Source organism: Diachasma alloeum, unplaced genomic scaffold (genome assembly GCF_001412515.2).
Source record: "Diachasma alloeum isolate Michigan unplaced genomic scaffold, Dall2.0 Dall_scaffold_00184, whole genome shotgun sequence".
Taxonomy (NCBI): Eukaryota; Metazoa; Arthropoda; class Insecta; order Hymenoptera; family Braconidae; genus Diachasma; species Diachasma alloeum.
In genome coordinates, this window is record NW_021680350.1 from 1,353,180 (window position 1) to 1,375,238 (window position 22,059).

A 22,059-nucleotide genomic window follows, 5' to 3' on the forward strand; every position below is an offset into this window, starting at 1 on the left:
AGAATCTCACACAATAGGATTCGCATACTGAATTTCATTCGAAATCACTCTTCTATAGTATTACCAAATATTTGAAATTTCTATAGTCGCGAAAGGGTAAAAATTTAATTCACTATAATTATCATGTTTACCCCTAATAGTTCAAACAGTACTTTTCCTCTATCATTAAGATACCAGCGCATATTGATGATGTTTATCATCGTCAGCACTGTACAGTGGATGTTAAATATTTTTATCTCAATGCGCAACAACTTTTAAATTAATCAATTCCTCGAAGCAATAATCTGATAGCTCCTTAATTAATTCGCAAATGCTTTGACCACAATCGTTTGCACTGAGATCTCGACATGCCTTCTCTCTTTAATGTCGGAAGTTTCGAGGTTAAACGCCTTGGATGGCAGGTGGTCGCGATATCGACACTATATGCAGTGCACCAAGGCCTCCAAATCGATAATTCGATTTAATTAGACGACATTCCGTTCGTCATTAAGGAACAGACCAACTCGCCTCCCTCCCCGCCACCCGCATCAGGATTTCACGCGCTCACGTTGAGAGTTGGGAAGCGCTATACGAATGGCAGTAGATTATAAGCCGGACGTTAATGCGGCTTCGAAATAGTTTCCGGAACTAATTTACCCGACGCGAACATCGCTGAACCACTGCTCCTCTCCCTCCCGCAACCAGGAATATCTAGATAGAGCCTTCTTCTCTTTATTTTATACGCTTTTGCTATCGTCCGTGAAATCGTTTCGGTCGTTAACCACGAATTTCCAAATGGGCCAGTTTCTATTCCTCTGGAGTGATAAAAAATATGCATTTTTCCTCACCCAATTACAATATTTTTGATTCTATTCGCTGTTGCGGAGCGTTTAATGAGTGGGAATTTTTATTATTATTTCAGATGCTGACGTAAATTGTGGATCAGAGAACTCCGGAAAGGAGTCTGTTGACGAGGTGAATGAGCGAAGGACATGAACTACTCGCAAGGTAAGACCCAATTTATCCATTGAATCATATTTTTCCGTCGAGTAATAAGAAGATCGCGATCAATTTCTGTCATCCCAATTTACTATTTGTTGATTTTCACTTTTTTTCATTTGTTCCAACTGTCCTTCTGAACTCCTTATGGAGAATTATATTTAATATTTATATAATTATAACTAGGGGGCTACGCCCATGCTCGCTCCGTTTGGCAACCCCATATGAACCCCATGACCCTTATTTGGACCCTTGTAACTCTTGTTTCGACCCTTAATTTTGGAGTCTTCGTTTGGAGTACCACATTTTCATCAACAGAAGTCGATTTGGATTTGTATAATATAGAGATATTCTGACCCTTGTGACCCTTATTCAGATCCTTAATCTGACCCTCATAATAACCCTCTTGACCCTTATTTTGACCTCGGTGACCTGGTTTTTTGAGCACCATGACCCTTATTTGGACCCTTAATCTGATCCTTGTTTCCTTCATTAGGACCCTTAATCTGATCCTTATGATCCGTAATCTGACCCTTGTGACCCTTATTCTGACCTTTTATCTGACCCTCGCTATCTATATTCTGACCCTCATAACCCTTACTTTGCCCCTCGTGACCCTTATTCTGACCTTCGTGACCCGTATTTTGACCCTTAATTTTGGAGTCTTAATTTCGAGTACCACATTTTTATCACCAGAAGTCGATTTGGATTTTTATAATATAAAGATATCACTGAACAAGACATTGACTTTGACACCCTGACACGGTTTTTACGCACTACACAGAGAATACCTTCTGCATTATCATAGAATTTAGGTTACGTAATCCATGGATGACCTGCAAACGTTTTCATGAATTTTTCGTATAGCAACTGAAAAAGGAAGTGAAGTGTTCAAAGAACCTTTGAAGCTGAATATGTTAACATATATGCCGGGAAGAATAAAGAATTCACAAAGGCGTAATTCGTCGTTAAGCAACGCAATCTATTTCCCTGTGTGCTTTCGTTCGTCTGTCTCTAAAGCAGTTTGGAAATTCACTCAACTAATCAAATACCGCTAAAACCGCCAAACAAGTTAGGCTTGCAATTTACGTGGCATGAATGGTAGATTGGGAAACTATCGCAGGATCCATCCATTCAAACACTATCCAAATTCACACAGAGAACTTAACACATTTAACCGAGACAACTACAGTAGACTCTCGTTATAGTCGCACTCACGAGGCTGTAGGGGCAGCCGATTCTGAGAATGGGACTGTATTTCTCTTCCCCCACCAGGCGCTCACGGTAAGCCTAAATTCCGGGAATTGGGAGCGATAAGAAAATAAATTTTACTCCAATTATTTTTCTCTTCAATTTGCATTGAACATTTTTATTAAATATAAAAATTATTTTCATTAAACACTTTTATTAAATTAACAAAATGAATTGCGTTGAACACTTTTAGTAAATTAATAAAATTAATAAAAATATTAATAACATCGCTTTGTTCAATACACTCCAAAATTTATTCACTTCATTCAAATAAAAAGCAAGGCTATGCACCACTGCAAAGACCCTCTCTTCGTGACAGTCAAGAGTGAACTGAATTTGTCTCTCGCAAATTCATTTTTCCTAAATTTTATTTCCCGAATTTCTTAGAAATGCAAAACAAAGCCCATTCCGAGAAAACACAGGGGCATTTAAATCCACACCTCGGAGGTGGTACGGAGTGGGGGAAGCGCTCGAGCTCGAAAAAATCGATATGAGGGGAAATGCGACTATAACGAATGCGACTATAACGAGAGTCTACTGTATTGCGTTTACGCAATCGTACGAATAGGATTTTCAGTGTTTTTGCTAGACTATTTGTTGTACTAGATGCAATTAATTTCGTTATATCCATTGGATGTTTCATGTAGTATAATTAAACAAAAATAAAAATAATTATTTTGGTAAAAAATACTGGGCCCAGGAAAATTTTTCTTTGATTGCTCCTGGAAATGAAGAAGACAATTTTCTTAAAAAATACGACTTCCATGAAAAAACTGGAAAAAATACAGAAATTAATGGGAATAAGCCAACTCAGGTCTCAATAAAAAAATCAGTAAAGACAGAACCAACTTCCTCGGCGCGGGTCAGAACATGGAGGATTAGATTGATATTAGGCAGTGATTCCAAAAGCTTCGCGCCAAAGACATTAGTTCAGTTTTCATTGATTATTTGTTGAAGCCTGAATACACTTTCCCAGTAAGTTGATTACATCCCTCACTTTGGTTTTATGTTCCTCGCCGGCAAATGAGAATTCGGTCGACGGTGGAACGACGCCCCCCCCCCCGTCACGGCAACACGAAGGGGAAAGGACAATACACTTGCATTAATTCGAATAATTTCAAGTGTCGTTTCGCAGAGTTATATTTTTCGTCTACGTGCTACGTTATTACATGGGGCGAAAGGACGGCTCCCATCCACTCTATATATGATTTCCACTTATGTGGTGCCATTTTTGCCATCGTCGGAGCACTGCGATAAAACTGAAACTAGTTTTCGTATGATTTTATATTTTTCCGAAAAAAATGATGAGAGGAAATTGTGAAATTAAAAATGCGAGGGAAAATCTAGAGATGGAGTTTCGATGATGGCGGTTTTTTGATACCTTTGTTAATCAACTAATTATGTTGGTTTTTGTGAAAAAAACGGAAGAAAGAGAGGATATTAGTATGCGTATTTCCATGGTGTAGGCGTTTCTTGAAGTAAATTTCTGCGTTTTTCGTTGAAACCTACCCTTGGGAACTCTAGAGAAATGCCATGAAGATCAAATAGAGCTTTAATGAGTTTACGCTTTTTGAACGGATATCATTGGTCACTCATACTTTTCAGCACTGAACGCATGGTCAGCTGTGCGGTCCTCCTGTATGGAGTACCCTTCGTTTTTTCCACGGAATTATACCATTCAGTTTGACAGTCAAAGGAATTGTATTATTTGAAGATTTTTTTGGTTGCTTTTAGGTGCACGTGTGCTGATGGCTATTTCGTCTCCATTCCGTTTTGCTTCTGCATTATCGATTTTGCCTACAAAAATACTCCAACAACTTTCAATGTTGGAATGAAGAGGAAATCTTGATTAGAATAGATGAAAAGAATAGAATAGAAAATTCGATAAGCAACGAATAAAATCGTGGGGATTCAGGATTCTCTTCATTACCACTCGCGAATGGCATTGTTCTATGGCGTAATTGAATTCCCAAGGTACTGAAGCGAAGGGCAAGTGAAGCGTAAGTGGGGAGGAATAGGGGACTCTGGCTTTTTCCTGTGTCTCCTACGTGACACGAAGTGAACCCGCGCCAATCCACGCTTCCTGTTCGGGGAATCTCCGAGTCCTGATTTACCCCATTCAAGTGAGCGGGTATGCCACCACTACCTCTGCAACTCGAAGCTCAAGCGATCCTCGAATTTAGGATCTCACTCTATGTCACGAGGATCGACAGTCCCTTTGGTGCCACATTTTCCAAGATTTTAATTAAATGCTCGCCCCATCGTCACGTACAAATACTTGGCATCTATTCTTTGATATTATAATTGAGACGTCTCCCTGATTCCCTCCGTAATCTAACGAAACAAATAGGCATTGTTGGCATCACCACTGAACGAACCACCACCAACGGCCGACAGTCCAATCACAGACGTCGAACGAAGGGACTATGAATACCAAATTTCTCTCTGTGCGTGTACGTAATCAACGTCTACTAAGGCCATCAGTGCTCTCCCACTGGCCTTTTTACTTTTTGCATCATTTCTCACGTTCCCACTAAATACCTTGGAGTCGGTGTTTACGAGTAGTTTATGGCCTTGTGAAGACGCCTCAGAAGACTCTTTCTGTGCTACTGGGTAGTGCATGATACAAGGAGGGTCGCGGTGAGGCCACGTAAATAATCCTTCAGCAACGATTGAAGAATTCATGCCCTTCGACTACAGCCCAATAGAGGAGACCGGGGCAAAACGAGACCCCTCTTTTTTTTACTTTTTCAATGAGACAAATAAATTCAGTTTTTTTCGATGTAACGTCGTTCAACAGATCATATAAGTAGGAAAATAAATTTTCGAATAACAAACAAAAAATTGTATTCAAGACAATCTCTAATCGTCGTTATGAGCAGTATTCTAATTTTTATGGGAATGAGAAAATTTTATATCTCACGCAGATACACGGAGAGAAATATTTAGTAAAAATTACGGAACTCACAGTTTGCTCACCAATTACGGAATCGACTCAGAAAATTTGAGTAACCATATCGTAATTTTTCACAGGAGATTCAGTTAAAAATTATGAAGAGCTCTAGAAAAATTCCGTGATTTTAGGTAAAAATTACGTGGCAGTTCCGTAAAATTTCCTACAACCACATCACGCTCCAGATTACGGAAAAGATGTGTAATTTTTATTGAATATTTCTCTTCGTGTATTTCATATTATAGTTAAGAATTTTTGTAAGCCCATCATGACTTGATTTTTTTTGTACACTTGAAAAATTTTTGGCTCTAAATTTCCGATACCTTTCAGGGTATTTTTATCACGTTTTAGTTCCACTAAAATTTCAAGGAATTTCGTCATCGAAAATTCAGAATCTCATCGGAAAATCGATGAGAACTGCTAATGTAAGTTTAATTATTCCCCGAAACTTAATAGAAGTCAGGAAATTTTCGGTAAACGTAATCGTGAATTTTCAATTAATTGGAAATTTAGCGTTATTTAACCCTAAATATTCATTTTTTCGTAGCGAATTCCATTAAGTTGAGGAATTCTTGTCTTAATGCTGCTTCCAATTGGAAATTTGGAATTTCCTGTGAAATCTGAAATTTTTCAGTCTTGTTTCGCTTAAATCGCATTCAATATTCATCTTCTAAGAATTACTAGTCGGTTGTCTATGAAATTTTAAGGACAAGAGCCGATTGATCATAAATCGAGTGAAATAATTAAGAATCTCTCCCGTTGAACCTCACGAGGATCAAACTACGTCATGGTCATGGTTATTTTGGCATTTATTAATTTATTATTATCAATAATACTAGACTAAGAATCGAGCGCTAACCTAACCAAATAGAATGCTATTCTTGTGAACTTCCGTTTACAATTTTTTCAGATTGTAATCTTCAAAATTTGAGTTATAGGATATTTATACTTTAAACCTCTTGAACTGGCTCAATGAGCACCGCGCCGCCCATTTTCGAATTTTTCTTTTCTCAATGACATGTGAGTCATTAATAGTATATTACGCAACAAGTGCGTAATGGGTTTTTTGGCTCGTGGGAAGTTGTAAAACGAGCCGAAGGCGAGTTTTACAATCCCACCAGTCAAAAAACACCATTAAGCACGAGTTTCGTATACTATTTTATGTCATAGGGCCCAGAATCCGCGATTCTACCGAGCGAAGCGAGGTTAGAATCGCATGATTCTGGGCACCTATGACATAAAAATCTGAAAAAATTACAATGCCTACTTTTAACTATATTTTATTTATTGACAGTTTTTATTTCGTTCATACTCGCATCGATCAAGTATCAGAAAAGTTTAAAAATTCGGATTGCTTAGAATCTCCGTGTTTCACCTCTAAAAATCCCATTTAGTCATGAAATCAAATCAACTTTTTGCATTAAATCGCCACTTTTTTCCTGCCAGTATTACCATTTCCTATTCATTAAACGTTCAAGCGTTCCTCTAAACCCAAAATTAATCTTTTTTTTCAAACTTTGTTTCCTACAAACGGTAAAATAATAATGGCGGCGACGTGCTAACCGATCTAGTTGACTCGGTTGGCGGGCGAGCGCTAATTCAGGGCAGCGATTTTGCGCGTTTTTCTCCATCTAAAATAGTACATTTCGACACTAGGCCGTGAGCAACTTTTCTGGTGAATATGAGGTTATAGGATGAGCCGAAGGCGAGTTCTGTAATCTAATGAGGTAGAAAAGTTCCCACGGCCGTCGATCGTACAATATTTTTTGTCATTAGGTCCGAAAATGGCGATTCAATCGAGCGAAGCGAGGTTAAAATCGCGGTTTATCGGGCCTAGTGACGAAATATGAATGGCTAAATTCAAATTCCCGCCATTTTAGTCTACCATTCATGCATTTATCGTCCATCTACACGGGTCATTGTGCGGTTCAGAAGCGCCTCGAAACAGGAGAAAAATTAGTATATTTCATCATTAGGCCGAAAAAAAAACTATTCTGGAGAATATGAGATTTGCCGCACGAGCCGAAGGCGAGGGCTGCAATCATATTCGTCAGAAAAGTTTTTTTTGGCCGTATGACAAACAATATTTTTTGTCATGACGGCCGTAGGCAGAGATTCACGGACGCGGAGCGAACCGCAGAATTCTTCGCTCCGCGTCCGTGAATCGCCAAAAAAAAACTTTTCTGACGAATATGATTGCAGCCCTCGCCTTCGGCTGGCCTTGCAAACCTCATATTCGCCAGAAAATTTTTTTTCGGCCTAATGACGAAATATACTGATTTTTCTCCTGTTTGGAGGCGCTTCTGAATCGCACAATGACCCGTGTAGGGGGGCGACAATTGCATGAATAAACTAAAATGGCGGGAGTTTGAATTTAGCCATTCATGTGATCGTTATCCCCCTCCACGGATCATTTTGCGGTTCAGAAGCGCCTCGAAACGGGAGAAAAATAATAAGTTGTAAACGTACTAACGATGTTAAATGTACTAACTATGGGATATTTTATTACTAACTGTAGAAAAATCAATCATTTGTGTAAAATCCCAAATTTTACGGGGGTCTCATGTTGCCCCGATCTGCCCTCAAACAACAGAAAACTGCATAATTATTGAGTCTCCAACACCATCGAAAAGCCCGAGATCGCGTTGAACGTTAAACACAATGTGGATAATCACATGTTAGCCAGTTGTGAAGGGGATCACGGAGTAAAGGTGAGGGTGAGGGTGTGTGGATCGCGGGGAATCATAAAACCGTGTCACACGTCATGACCGATGACCGTTATTACAATTTGTCAATAACAATCGTGGCCCGGTCATATCTGCTATGCAAACTGCAACTGATGGCTACATCGATTGTCTATGCCAGCGTAACATCCGTCGCAACCTGGTTCAACGTAACGACCGACAATGGCGCTAGTGGGGTATGCAGTCGTGCAACACCCATGCCCTTCCAACGGAGTTCTCTGCCAAACCATTCGTGTCCTCATCACCATTGGAAAAGAAACAAAAAACAGGTGAAATAAAAAAAAATGAAAAAAATTTGAAATACACAAAATCTGGCAGAAAGAGACGCATGAATAGTTCAGCTGGCCCTTTCCACTGGCAATGCGACTGAACGTGCAGAATATATTGGGGAGCGGTGGTACGTTAATTGGCCTTATGCCGTCCCATCGTAATGTACTTGATCGGAAACGCGTCAAACGACCGTTTTGCGTTCAATGACGCGCTATTCGCGTGTGGAATTTGGTGACGGCAGGAGGGGGGGGGGGGGGGGGTGCGAGAAGTCGAGGTTCACATGTGTGATACTCATTGTACGAGTATTTAATCCTAATAAAAATAACTGGTGAATCCAACTGTTATAGTGCTAAATCATTTGTAGCTGTAGCATTTGAATGTGAACACAATGAAATATATTGGATGAGATTTTCTCTTTGTTATAAATCTCTCAAACTCCTGGAGGAAGGAAAACGGAAATCTTTGACGAATCGGAAATGGCTGAGGGGAAGTTAGTTGAGTTAACGTGTACAACGAGAAGATAGAAGAGAAAACCCGTGGATGAGAGGCAAAGGCGAATAAGGAAACAATGGCGTTGTCTGGCGAGCCCTCACAGGTAACCTTAACAATGCCCGTTAGTCTCATTCATCGTTGGAGGGGAAATGAAAAAAAACTAAAGGAGAAGTACAGAGAGATGCTGCGGGTGCTTCCAAACGCGGAGGCGTGATCCGACTGTTTGCCAGCCGTGAATGGAAAATAATGCAGTTTGTTTTAATGAAGCACTCGCGCGGAGCATTCAGCACATCGTTATAGTGCAGAGACCAGCAGCTTTATATTGAAAAGGATGAGGGAGGCGAAAAAACATGAATCACGTTTAATTGACTGGGTTATCTGTTCCATAGTCCGGTGGGGCTATTTACGGATCTGTGAGGTAGTCTTCGATGGTTAATGTCTTCGTTGACACCGATGACGCTGGAGAACATGACTTTTGACGGAGAGTCGCTAACGGGGATCATGAAGATCGAATGTCTGACTGAGTGACAATCCTTGAGGTCTACACTCAGCTCTAAGGTCTCGTCCAATACCTCGAGAGGGCCTGGGCTGCGGAGTAGAGCGGTAGACCTAAAGGCGTGCTTGAGAGCTCCTATTGAATTAGCTCCATTCATCGAAATTGCGGACGTATTATGCTAGATCACGAGCGTGTTAACCTTTCTCTGTTACTCCCTTCATAGTCTAGTATGGGAGCTTCGGCGCGGGTCGTGCAATAGACATTTAACACCGCCAGGGACAACTGAGAATTCCTCATTAAGACACCGCCGGGCATAGGCGAAAATTATGAACAGCATTTGATCCTGGATGTTACGGTTAGCGATAAATTTGTCTGACATCACTTTTCAGAACGTATATTTTTACTTCGAGAAATGCTCTCTTCAATGGACAATTTCGATTCAACGCTATTAACATTTCGTGCACCCAGGAAAATGATTCATTTGATTTAAAATAGTACCAAATAAATTTTTTTTTTTCAAATTAAATAACAAATTTTGTTCAAAGTTTTGTTTCCATTAAATCAATGTTTTTTTACTAGTAAAAAATCTTTATTTGATCCAAATAAATTCTTTATTTATACGAAATAAACAGTTTTCTTATATTAAGAAAATTTATTTATCACTAAATATACTTAGTTATTTGAATTAAATAAATTGTTTATGTGATTTCAAAGAATAATTCATTTAAAATATTACGCCCTCTGCTCGTTCCGCTCGCCAATCCCATAACTCGGTCGTCATATGTGGATCATATATCAACATATGACTCCCATATGATCCCCATATAGCCTCCATGATCCTGAATTTGACCCTTGTGACCCTTGTCGCCCTCATTTGAATCCATAATTTTATCCGCATTATAATCCTCATGACCCTTATTTTGCTCCTGGTGACCCTTAGTTTCTGACCCTTGGTTTTTGACCCCCATTTTGACCCTTTTTAAAACTCTTACTCTGACCCTTGTGACCCTTATTTTGACCCTCATGACGCTTATTCTGATCCTCATGACCCTTATTTTGACCCTCGGGACCCTTATTCTGACCCTCGTGGCCCTTAATTGTGGAGTGAAAAAGGGAGATATTTTCAAGACTTTACGAATAGGAGAGAGACAAAAGGGGAATTTGTTGCATATTCAATTCTGTTATACTATGCTTGGTGTCATAAGAATTTTTGTAATGAATTCCTCGTCATTTTCTAGAATTTATTTTAATCCCGGGTGGTGTGATCCGGCAAGATAAATAGCTTCAAACTTTATTTGTATTTCATTCCTTGAAACGCTATTCAGATAAACCCATGTGCATTAGTCACCTTGTCTCTTAATAAAATTTAAAGAGCGCATGAGAAGGACGAGTGGTTGCAAAGTTGCAAGCTGGCGCTTATCATGCTCGTGTCGCCCAACCCACCCTCTCAGCAGTAAAAGCAGATAACTAATTTACCTGTAGCTACCATCTCATTCTATCTTTCTCGTTCACTTTAGTGACACTCCCATGGCTGCTCACTATTCTTTCCCCGGACTTTATTGGGTGATGAAGAAGTTAGTTGTTGTATCCAATGTATCTTTATGCTTTTCATCAGTAGATATGTATATAAAATATAGCTTTCTTCAGGGGCTACTACATCTTTTCATTAACTATGGAATTGCCAGCTGATCAATAGATCGAATCTCTACGCCGATCGTACTGATTTTATAGTAATTACAACTTCAGAAATGCTTCAATTTTCATGAACAGTGGTATCAATTTTTCAGAAGACCTATATCAAAGTTGAATTCAGATTTTTTGGCATCAGGAGGGAGCGCCAAATTCCGCTATTTTCTCTGGTAAATTATAATTCAAGATTACATTCACCTGAATATCGCCAAATTCAGTGCTCGTTGTATGGATCCACTAGGGTGCTTTATCATCTCATAAGGAATTTTTTTTTGCTTTATCGTTTCTTTTCTGTTGATCTCATTTGAAAAACTTGAATGGTGTTTTCACGTACAGACTGCAGACTCCAGATTGGAATGAAGAAGGGTGAATACAAAAACGCCAATAATTGACATGATAATCCCTTTCCACCCCCCAAGCCCCTGTACCGCATTCGCCGAAGGACAAGGGAAAACCTCATTTGAGGGAAAAACCTGCCCAGGTACAGGCGTCTCTTGCGAGACTCCCGCTCGACAATGAAACCGTGAGATTTAGAGTGTTACAAATTTTGGCCCCCCCAGCCGGGAATCGAACCCGGGTCTCCCGCATGGCAATCCCTCACTCCAACCACACAGCCACCGCCGTCGGTGATATATATTTATATTTAACGTATTTGGTTTCGACGCTGTTTTAATAATTACAGAGTACTTTCTTATAATGTGGGATTCTTTCCTATCAATAATCATCAATATACCTAGATTAATCATATCGAATATTGTAAGGATCATATTTAACAATAACATATCTACATCAGTATTTTAATATCAGAATATACATATCTACAGAATAGTGGGATTTTTTGCCCCAAATTTTATCTAATCATTGGAAGAATTTTTGGCATTACGGTGCTATAAAAATTATTTAAAAAATTAAAATGTGAGTAATTAAACTCAACAACTTTGCGTGAGAATTTAGACCCAACGTTTCGGAACGTATTGCTTTCCATTCCCGGAGGTAGCTATATACGATAGGATACAAAATTTCATTTGTCGAAATGTCAATGTCGACCACCTCTTATCATTTATATCAATTTCATAGGATTGGAAATGTCTTTCAAAGGAGTATTCTTGTAATTGTTGAGTAACAAGAATAACTTGATTATTTGGCTCTAGGATTACGATATTGATCAAATGTAATTGAGGACCAGCCTCGGTCGGCATCATCAATATTACGTTTTTCCTGATATTATGTCCCAAATAATTGAGAGAGCTTACTATTGTAATATCTACAGATCGATTGGACGGGAGAACTGGCAGAAAATGACGATAATTTGGATCTAATTCTAATCTCTTGTTAAGAGCTGGACCAGGGAGACAAGACTTGTTGATGAGTAACCGATAATTCAATTTTAATTGTGCCTTGATGGCTATTTTTAGTATTTTCTACGATATCGAGAAAAGAAGAGATTACCATATATAAATAGTACTGATTACTATCCACATGGTAATTTCTCCTATAATCATGGTTGTCGTTGCTATATTGTATAGTAATGCCTACCGTGTTCGAATGGTATTGATTACTATACAACATAGTACGCTTTACTGTTGAACATAGTAAAAATTACTATTGAGATTGACTTAGCAACCCTTTTACCATAATTTATGGTAACCTTTACCATATAAAACTAACCCCTACCATTCACTTTTCTTCGTGTACCTAAAGTAGAATTGGAGCTTTTGCTAGGCCAAAAGTACTTAGAACCTTCAGAAGATGACTGGACTGTTAGAAATTTTTCAAAATTTCATGGAAAATGTGGTAATTCTCGTGAGAGTGATATCGAATTCCATTGAAGGAAAAAATGGTTATGGAATTTGAAGTTTTAGATAGAATTCAAGGAAATTCATGGGTTTTCAGTGGCAATGGGACGGAAATTTCACAATGTGATGGAATTTTCAGTGGAACATGAATATTCAGAAACAAAATGACATAAATTTTCAATTTTTTACGGAATTTTCCAGATTTTTCCGAATTTTCACGGACTAATTGCCTTGAAAAATCAAGTACTTTAACGATTTTCAGATCATTCGAACAGAAAATCAATGGAACAGGGGAAGGTAGGGCAAAATGGACCACTGACAGAAATGTGATGAATGTGTTGAATTAAAAGTGAGTTTCTGAGATCGTAACCGTCACAGGGGTTTTATAGACAAGTGTCATTGAACCGCAGTTTGATCAGATTTGCTAATCACCTCAAACCACAAATGACTGCGAATTTGCTCCATTCGAAAGCAAAAACAAAAATTATCGATTTTCTGTCAGTGGTCCGTTTTGCCCTGGGGGTTTGTTTTGCCCGCCTGGTCCCTTTTGCCCTACCCTCCCCTATTTCATTTTTAAATGATAAGCTTTCCTGAAATTTCAGTGGAAATTAAACATGATAGAAATTTTCGGGATTTAATACAAAAAATTCAGACGAAAAGTTTTAACAGTACAATTGTTTCCGATGAAATACATCCTATCAAATATTGTCGACTCTGCCGAACATTTACCTTTGGAATTTCACATCACCAAATTTCAAACTCAATTGACTTACAAGAACATAAATGTAAAAATTCAATTACCCAACCCCCTGCACATTGAAAGACAATACCTAAATATATGGCATCAAGTTAAACTGAGTTTCAAATTCACATTGAGTACCATTCAGGTAGAGCGTATTCTCAATAAACTAGTATCCGACCCGAATAAGTTGTCAAAGGACATTCATCCGAGTACTAGGTCAATGAGAAACGACTGAGCATATACATCAACACTCCCAACTAGGTTTATTTCTCAAGTGATTACAGTATTCTCTCATGAGAGGAGGGCTGGGGGTGACGACCCAGTTTTGACGATCGAGTTGTGGCAACCAACCGCAGAATAAGGAGTTGGATTTAGTAGGGAATAGGTAGAAGTAGTTACAACTACCGAGATGCCTGCGATTCATCCCTTCCCCTACTCTAGTCTTGCTATTCATTGAGCATTGTACTTGGTAATGACTCCAGTTTACATATTAATTTGAATTTAAATTGGTTTGTTTATGCAAAATTTCGCATGTGATTTAATTCTCTGATGATTTGCGTTATGTTCAATGTCTAGGGAAGGGTGTGCCTGTACAGCCTACTTAAGGGGTAGTGTCTTTTGCATCTTAAACCTTTATTGGAGATATAAAAAATAATTTTAGAATCTTCACTGACCAGTCAATGCGTTAATTCTGAAGTGTAAAGACCTAACGCGGGTGTCTACACTATTCTTATTCCCTTATTTTTGACCCTCATCTCTGACTCCCGTGACCTTTAGTTTTGACCCTTTTTCGTGTCTCATTCCTGACCCTTGTGATCCTTATTTCTGACGTCCATTTTTTACACCCATTTTTTACCCTCGTGACCTTTATTTCTGACGTTTATTTCTGACACTCGATTTTGACTCCTATTTAGGTTACTGATAGGTTCTCAACCAGTCATGCCCGGCCAGGCTTGGACAATTCAATGTCGTTAACACCTTATAAGGGACAAATGAGTTACAAACTGGTCGAGCTACATAAGTCATGACCCTTATAATTAACATCGAGATATCGGCATAATTATAGATTTTAATTAAAGTTTAGTTTTAAATTAGTCAATTGCTAATATTACTCATCAATTTTTTAATTATTAAATTAATCAGTAATTAAATATTCAAATTCCGAATGACTTATTTTATAATACTTCCATGAAATTTAGAAATATTTACTAAATAGTCCATTGACAATTCCATATTGTGAATTATTTAGTTCATAGTCAACTAAAAATGTAAATTACCAATTATTATGATTTTTCAAATTTCAATGAAGATAAGTAAACCTCAATTGCTGTAAGGTGCAGCGTCTCATAATACTACTAAATTAATGATTAACACCGATCCATGCGGATAAACAGACACACTTTTATCACGTTCATAGTATGTTTGAAATAGAGCACAATATCGATAATTTTCAAAGTAAATTCAGATTCACCAACAAACCAAAACCATTGGATGGAGAACATTGTGCATTAACTTCTATTGTTAATGATGTCACGGTGAATTTTGCTGCATCGACTATGGTTGATTGATTTTAGCTAGGGGAGCAATCTATTATTATCATGCGCTTATTGTAAATTCGAGCTCTGTCGGGTTTGTTGATGTGTATGCTTGTGAGAGGGAGAGAGAGAGATAGATGGATAAAGTGCGCGTCTGGGTGCAATTGCACGATTTAATTGTATGTACAGGAAGAGGGTCGTCCGTTAACACTGATGCTGATTCAGTATCGAAGAGTATTTCATTTCACTGTGGTATATAGAGGTCAATGAACAAAAGTTGTCGAGTCATTGTTAAATTTAGCGACTATGGAAATTTTCAATTTGTGTTAAAATTGAGTTAAAATTCAGTTAAAATGAGAGTCATTTCAATTGAAATCAGATAAAACTCATTTGAAAAATGAAAGAATGATACTGATGCTGCCCATTTTCAAAGCAGTCTGTTTAGGAAAATAAAAAGAAGAGTACATAAAGAGGTGTGAATGGAAAGAAAATTGTGAAAGGGATGAATTAGGGAGCGAGGGAAGGTAGATTCAGTCGACACGCAAGTACTTCCTCCACGATGCAGAATGAGACAGGATAATACGCGCCGGAGACGATAACCTGGGCGACGCTTCGTTCTGAATACGCTTTATTGTGAGGATCATTTGTTATCTGTTTAAAAATGGCAATGCCAAGGATGATACAGACGAGGAGTATGGCTCTCAGATGGCAGCCAAAGACTATTTATCAGGTGGCTGTCTGACAACCAGGTATACTCATGTGTCAGACTCTTCTCCTCTCATTCTGGCTATTTAAAATTTTTCATGGACGAAAATAGGGAAAGATGATGATCAATCTTTCATCATGAACAGCATTTCGAAGTTCCGTGCAGTCATGGTGATATTCTTACAAAGAACGAAGTTTCCAGTTTCTAGGAAAAAATTTCAATTTAAAAAATCTGTCGTATTGAAATCTGATGAGAGAAAAATCATGACAACTAGTTAAATTTTCATTTTTTTAAAGAAAATTTCCGCAAAAATCATAGAAAAAAAGCTAAAACGGTCAGTTGTTTCCACTTAAATCTACTATAATTATATTTAAATTCTGGGAAATGTTCTGTCATTCTAAAAAAATTTGGGTTCTAGAATTCAGAACTTTTGAGTTCTGAGAATAAAAATTTTGGGGTTTTTTAATAATAAAACATCTGGATTTATAAATTAGCTCATTCTCGATCTTGAATTTATGATTTTCCTGCTTTAGGTTCAATCGACTCATGTTTATAAATCTTCTGTTATGCAAAGTATATCACCTAACACCTGCACTCAATTATTGGTAATTCTACGGGCATTAAACACATGCAAAAAAGTGCCCAAACATCTAGTGACTCTAAAATTAAGAAGTCTATATTCAGTTATTCCAGAATTTTATCTCTTCCGAATATTTTAAGTTTAAAAACGTAAACGCTCTCAATTCAAGAACTTTTTTCACATTTCAAAATTTCAATTCAATTCGATTCAAGGAAATCAATAAGCTGTGTGTCTTGAATTTGCGGTACTGATGTATTTGTGTTCGTTCTAATCTCAAATTCTGTAAATTAGAAAGTCATAATATTCAGATTATTCGCAGGAATTAAAATCAATTAGTGGAAGATTAATGATTTTCTAGTGAAGAATAATCGTTCTGAACTAGTTCATAATTATTCATCTTGATAAAATGAAGAAATGAGCCTCTCATAATTTCTACCATGGTGATTACTTTTCTGAGGTTTTCCTGATTCACTTCGATTCATTAGTTCCTATAATGTCTGGTTTAACGTAGAATATGTTGAACATGTTGATAAAGAATTATTCCGGCGAAAGATGTGATCAAAATACTTGATATCCAATGACACGGCATATGGATGCTCATAAAGATTGCTGTTGGAAAATCTTTGAGTACCGTATTCTCAAATTTATTGCTATTTTCTGACACGATCAAAGCCGAACTCGAATGGGAGCAAGGAAAAGGCCTCTCGTTGAAATATCATACGACATATTCCGTAAAAGTGGTAATGCATATTCGCATTTTTCATTCCAAACTGTTGAAGGGGCTGAGTTTATTCACGCGCACAATATTTCATGAAACTCAGTATTTTTCCTGTCGTCGAAGTACTTTGCTCGAATCTCATATCTTTGGGATTTCCTTGAAAAATCGTATGGAAAATAATATCTCTGACAATGGGCTCTTATTGTTTTCATCTTTGATAGGGTAAATACTATGTTGAGAGCATTCATCTGTACATTTTTTCACATATTTTCGTTTTGTATTTTTTGTATGAATGGAATATGTCGGATGTTATGCAAACTTTGGGTAATTGTAATTTATACTACTCTATTCATAATGGATGGACGTACGTGTTATTCATTATTGCTACAGTTGTTATTAGCATCAGTAATTATACTTCAAATCTCTTTGATTTTCATAATTATTTCAAAACGAAGAGTAAATAATGAACAATATACATAAATTCTCGTGTATTCAAAATTTATCATTACGTCTTGTATTTTAATTATCCCAGCGAGAATTAATTTCATTGAAATGATGATTATAATATTCCGACCAATTTAAAAAGGTAGAGACCATCCATCAAATCACCACTCGATTCATCATTCGCTGACTAATAGCATAACCACGTTCCTGGTATCAATTAAAATCTAATAAAAAATTCTCAACATATCACGTAATACTTTAGGGAGTATTAAATTACCTGAGAATTTGCATGTTTTCGTTCGTAACCTTGAGAAAAAGATTTCGTAGCTCAAAGTCGCCCGGAGGACATTCTTCATTTATGCATCATGGACAAAGAGTTCTTTTCGCTGTGAGCCCTCTCAGTTTCACCGGTGCTCGACCCCCGCAGTTCGACACGATTGGTGCGACGACATTCATCAATTCCCGAAGAAACCGATCGACTTGAAACCTGTCATATTTTTTTTTTCCTACACGCGTTTATTTGTACTGATGATGACCATCAGCATTCTTTGAGACTTGATCTATCGTGATAGTTCCACAGATAAAAGGAATCTCCGTTCATTAGGATCCAATTTCCGATGATAGTTTCCTGTCTTATATATTTGATTAGAGTACGATGATTTTTAATTTTTGTAAGATTTAGGGATTATTATCCTTTAAATGTAGCAAACGTTTTGTGAATAACCCTAAACGGAGCGGATAGCTAATATCAGCGTGTGCCATTTGAAACAGTATGGCTGGATTTTTTTTATAAGAAGGGAGGAAAAGCAAAATTATTCAAATAAAAGTTGTAGATTGAATCAAGGCCCCCGCTGCTCATGTTTCTGTACTAGGAGGTACACCGACGTCATCGTATTTACATGAATAATCGTACAAAAATCAAATGAAAGGGAAATATTTTTACTTGGAATACCTTGCCACGCTTGAATCCTGGAATGTTATTATGTTATTATTTTATGTTAGCAACTAGACAGCGGGCATCGTTCCGGCTAGACGTTACACCGCTGCACTTCACTCCGTCTGTGAGAGATCATCTAAACATTATTTTCCCCAATAGTTGGATCGGTCGAGGTGGTTTTGTCCCGCGGCCACCTCGATCTCCTAACTTCACACTACTCGATTTTTATTTGTGGGTTTACGCAACACAACCCCTGCGGATTTGCAAAGACGGATCAGACATGCAATCGCGACTATTTCCCCTGAAGTCCTTCGATCTGTTGTTCGAAATTTATAACGCTGGCTGGAGTTGTGCCTTGCTGTTAATGGCGGTAACGTTGAAAATCTTCTGCAATGACTGTTCGTGACATCTACACGAAGATATGTGTACAGTATGTGGAATAAAACCTGTAAGATAGTCGAAATAAAGATCCCTTTCATTTGATTTTTGTACGGTTATTCATGTGAAAACGGTGACTTCATCCGAAAATATGGTATGGTTGAACTTCTCTCGGCAAGACGACCAACTTTTCAAGGGATGAAAAATGCTGTTGCCATTTCAGAAAACTGACTTCATGCTCGTAGCATAGAAACATAAGCAACGGCCCAGGTAGGAATTGATGAAGGAAACCGGGCTGGTCAAGCCTTGAACCAAGGCTCACAAATGCTGGATAAGGACTGGCATCCCAGCTTGGATCGGACCTCATTGAGCCCTGAAATGATAACGACGTTCTCAGGCTGGGTGACGAGGCTTGGGAGGAAGGGTTCATTCACGCCTCGACATACCAAATATCATTGTTTTTCAAAATATTATCTCATTATTTATATTTATTAGTATTATTTAACTATTGCTGATTATTCCATAACGTCCATTATCAAATGGAATGATAAAAAAGCACCCGCCGGGATTCGATACTAAGTCTTTCTGATCTCTAGTTCGATGCCTTATCCACTTGGCCGTTCGGACAATTGTTGAAATATAGGATTTCATTTTGGTATAAGAAGTACTGGGCGTGTATTGTATTTGTTTTTCCATTTCAACTATTAATAACTGTTTTTTTTTGTATTCCTATATATCAATGAATCAAAAACTAATTAATTCATTTTTTTTAACGAAATTTGGAAAGCCTTTCTTACCAAGGGCTGCCGCAAGCCTCGTCCAGATCTAGCTCGGTTGGTTTGACGGGAGGTCACGGTAATAACTATTGACTGGATAGAGAGACTTTTCTTCATTGATAAATATGAAATTATTGACGAGGAAGGTAACAATTGGTTAGAAAGTGACCTGGGTTGAGCCTTGAGTGAACCTTTCCGTATTTAGCCTCAATACTCCAAGCCTGAACTAAGCCTGAATTAAGGCTACCCAAAAGCCCAATCTATCACCCTCATTTCAGGCTGAAGTGAACGCTAAGATCAAGCCTGCTCCAAGCTTGTGTCACCGAGCCTCTCCGAACCAAGGCTCGTATAAGCTTGATCCCATCATCAGCTTATCTAATTCCCACTTGGGAGGGGGGGGGGGGCTAGATTCTATCAGCACTGAGTTTGTCCATCATAACCCTACAACTTTTATTTGAACAATTTTGCTGTCCTTCCTTTCCTACGAAATATGTCAAGCCGTACTGTTTCAAATGAGACACCCTGTATAATAGAAATTTCAAAAAGGCAAATCACAGTGGAAGAAAGTTTCAAGTTCCTAGGATCGAGGTACTCATTTTCAGAAATTCATGTTTCAAAAAAAATATTGTACTAAAAATAAGGAACTTGTTCAAAATATGTTAAGGACTCTTTTAATCGCATGACCCAATTATGTAGGTCAAATGGTAACTCATCGAAAAGAGCCGAAATATATAATTTTTACTCGACTTACAGGCAGATACTCGTCATCCTTCGTGGACACAACATAGTCTCTCATCGCCTCCCGGAGATACAACATGTTATTCATCGACACTTGTCGTGTCAAGCTATTTATCGACAATCATCTCTCTCCTCAAAAACCAGTAATTCACCGAAAATCATTCCGAATTAATATGATGGAATTATGCAAAAGTTATCGAGTAAAATCATCGTGTAAATCACCGTGAATTATCTAGTAAAATTACCCAGTTGGTCATCAAGTATTTTAAAGTATGTAGTGAAATTATCCAGTCAATTATCGCTTGTATAACATCATCAATATCGTTCTATCATCCGTGTCAATTATCTAGTCAAAATGAAGAGACCATTCAATGTTTTTTATCGGACAATTATCAGGGTAAAGTTAACTGGTTATTCACCAATTTCAATCTCTGGAAATTCATCGATTTTATTAGTGTAACATCACCGGTAAATTCAACTCAATCTTTTGTGCAAACTGGCCAGTGCTTCAAGGAACATTATCAGACAAATATCAGCTATAATACTCCAAGACCTCCAAAATTATCGGATATTTCCGAAATGTTTTGTTGCATAGCAACGATTGGGGTCAGATTTTAATCTGCAAAACTGATCCCGGTCGTTGATATGCAGAAAAACTTACAGGAAATAGAAATTTTGAAGGTCGAGGGGTATTCGGAGGACTATTTCTTCAATTCTGATTTTGGCCGATCAGGGTGCAGTGTTCGGGGTTACGGGACGAATTTCACCAAAATGTGAGGAATATCTGTCAAATTCGTAGAAAAAAATTGACAGACTACAGAAAAATTATCAGTCTAATAATTTTCCTGCAGCCGGAGAAATCATCAGTGTGAAACGCGTCACCTGACCCCGAATACTGCACTCTGATTGGTCAAAATCAGAATTGAGCAAATTGTCAAGGATAATTATCGATTTACAAACTCAACCCGTACTTCAACAGTTCGTTCATTTATTTTTGTATGGTCCATCTAAATTATCGTTAATAAATTGAATTGGCTCGGGCCTACATCGCCGGTATAATTTGTGAACAATCTCTTAAACTGCACTTTCCCCCTTCGATGCCATTCTGGGAATCAACCAAAATGCAACAGGTTTTCAACAGAACGGTTTGCTCAATTTGAGCAAAAAAATCACTACAGTTCAATACCGAAAACAAATTCGTATTTTGAGTAAAAAAAGTTCTTCAGGCCAATTAATAACCTTTAGATGCTGAAATTGAGAACATTCGGATTTTATTGAGTCACGTTATTAGGTGATTTATAATCCTTTGCATAACAAAGGGTTTATATCCATCACTGGATTGATTTTACAGCTAGAGGATTTATTAATTCAAGACCAAAAGTGTTATTAATTCGAAAACCTGGATGCTCTTGATTCCACACAGAAAAAAAGTTTTTGATTTTCAGTAACAGTTTCTGGATTTCAGTACTCCAGGGTAGAGAAATTCAAAGACACAAACTAGAATTCCAATAAAATTTCTCTGAGAATCAAAGAATAAGTTCTATTCTAATTCTCAGTAGTAGTAGTAGTAGTAGTAGTAGTAAATCAAGGCACTTGGGTCTGAAATTCAGTACCGTGGTGACACCAGTTTTCGAATGATTAAGGGGTACCCACCCATTAATATCGGATTATCCGTGTCTTTTCCCGTCAAATGTGTAATATTAACTTTTAGAAGTCAACTCGGATGTTTTTCCAACAAAGAAATGTTTGATTTTGATTTAAAAAGTTAGGAATTAGATGAATATTAGCGAAAATAAAACATAGTGCTCCGAACCCAGATTTCAAATATCCAAAACC

General features: G+C 37.7%; 1 protein-coding gene across 1 annotated transcript in view; it reads left to right on the forward strand.

The window, feature by feature from the left end:
• The first annotated feature begins 945 nt into the window (after positions 1–945).
• LOC114841687 overlaps positions 946–22,059 on the forward strand; it is a 178,537-nt gene continuing 157,423 nt past the window's right edge. Inside the window, exon 1 of the mRNA XM_029126756.1 lies at positions 946–987. Coding sequence (XP_028982589.1) covers positions 972–987 — 16 coding nt within the window. The 5' untranslated portion in view covers positions 946–971. The remainder of the gene's footprint in view (positions 988–22,059) is intronic.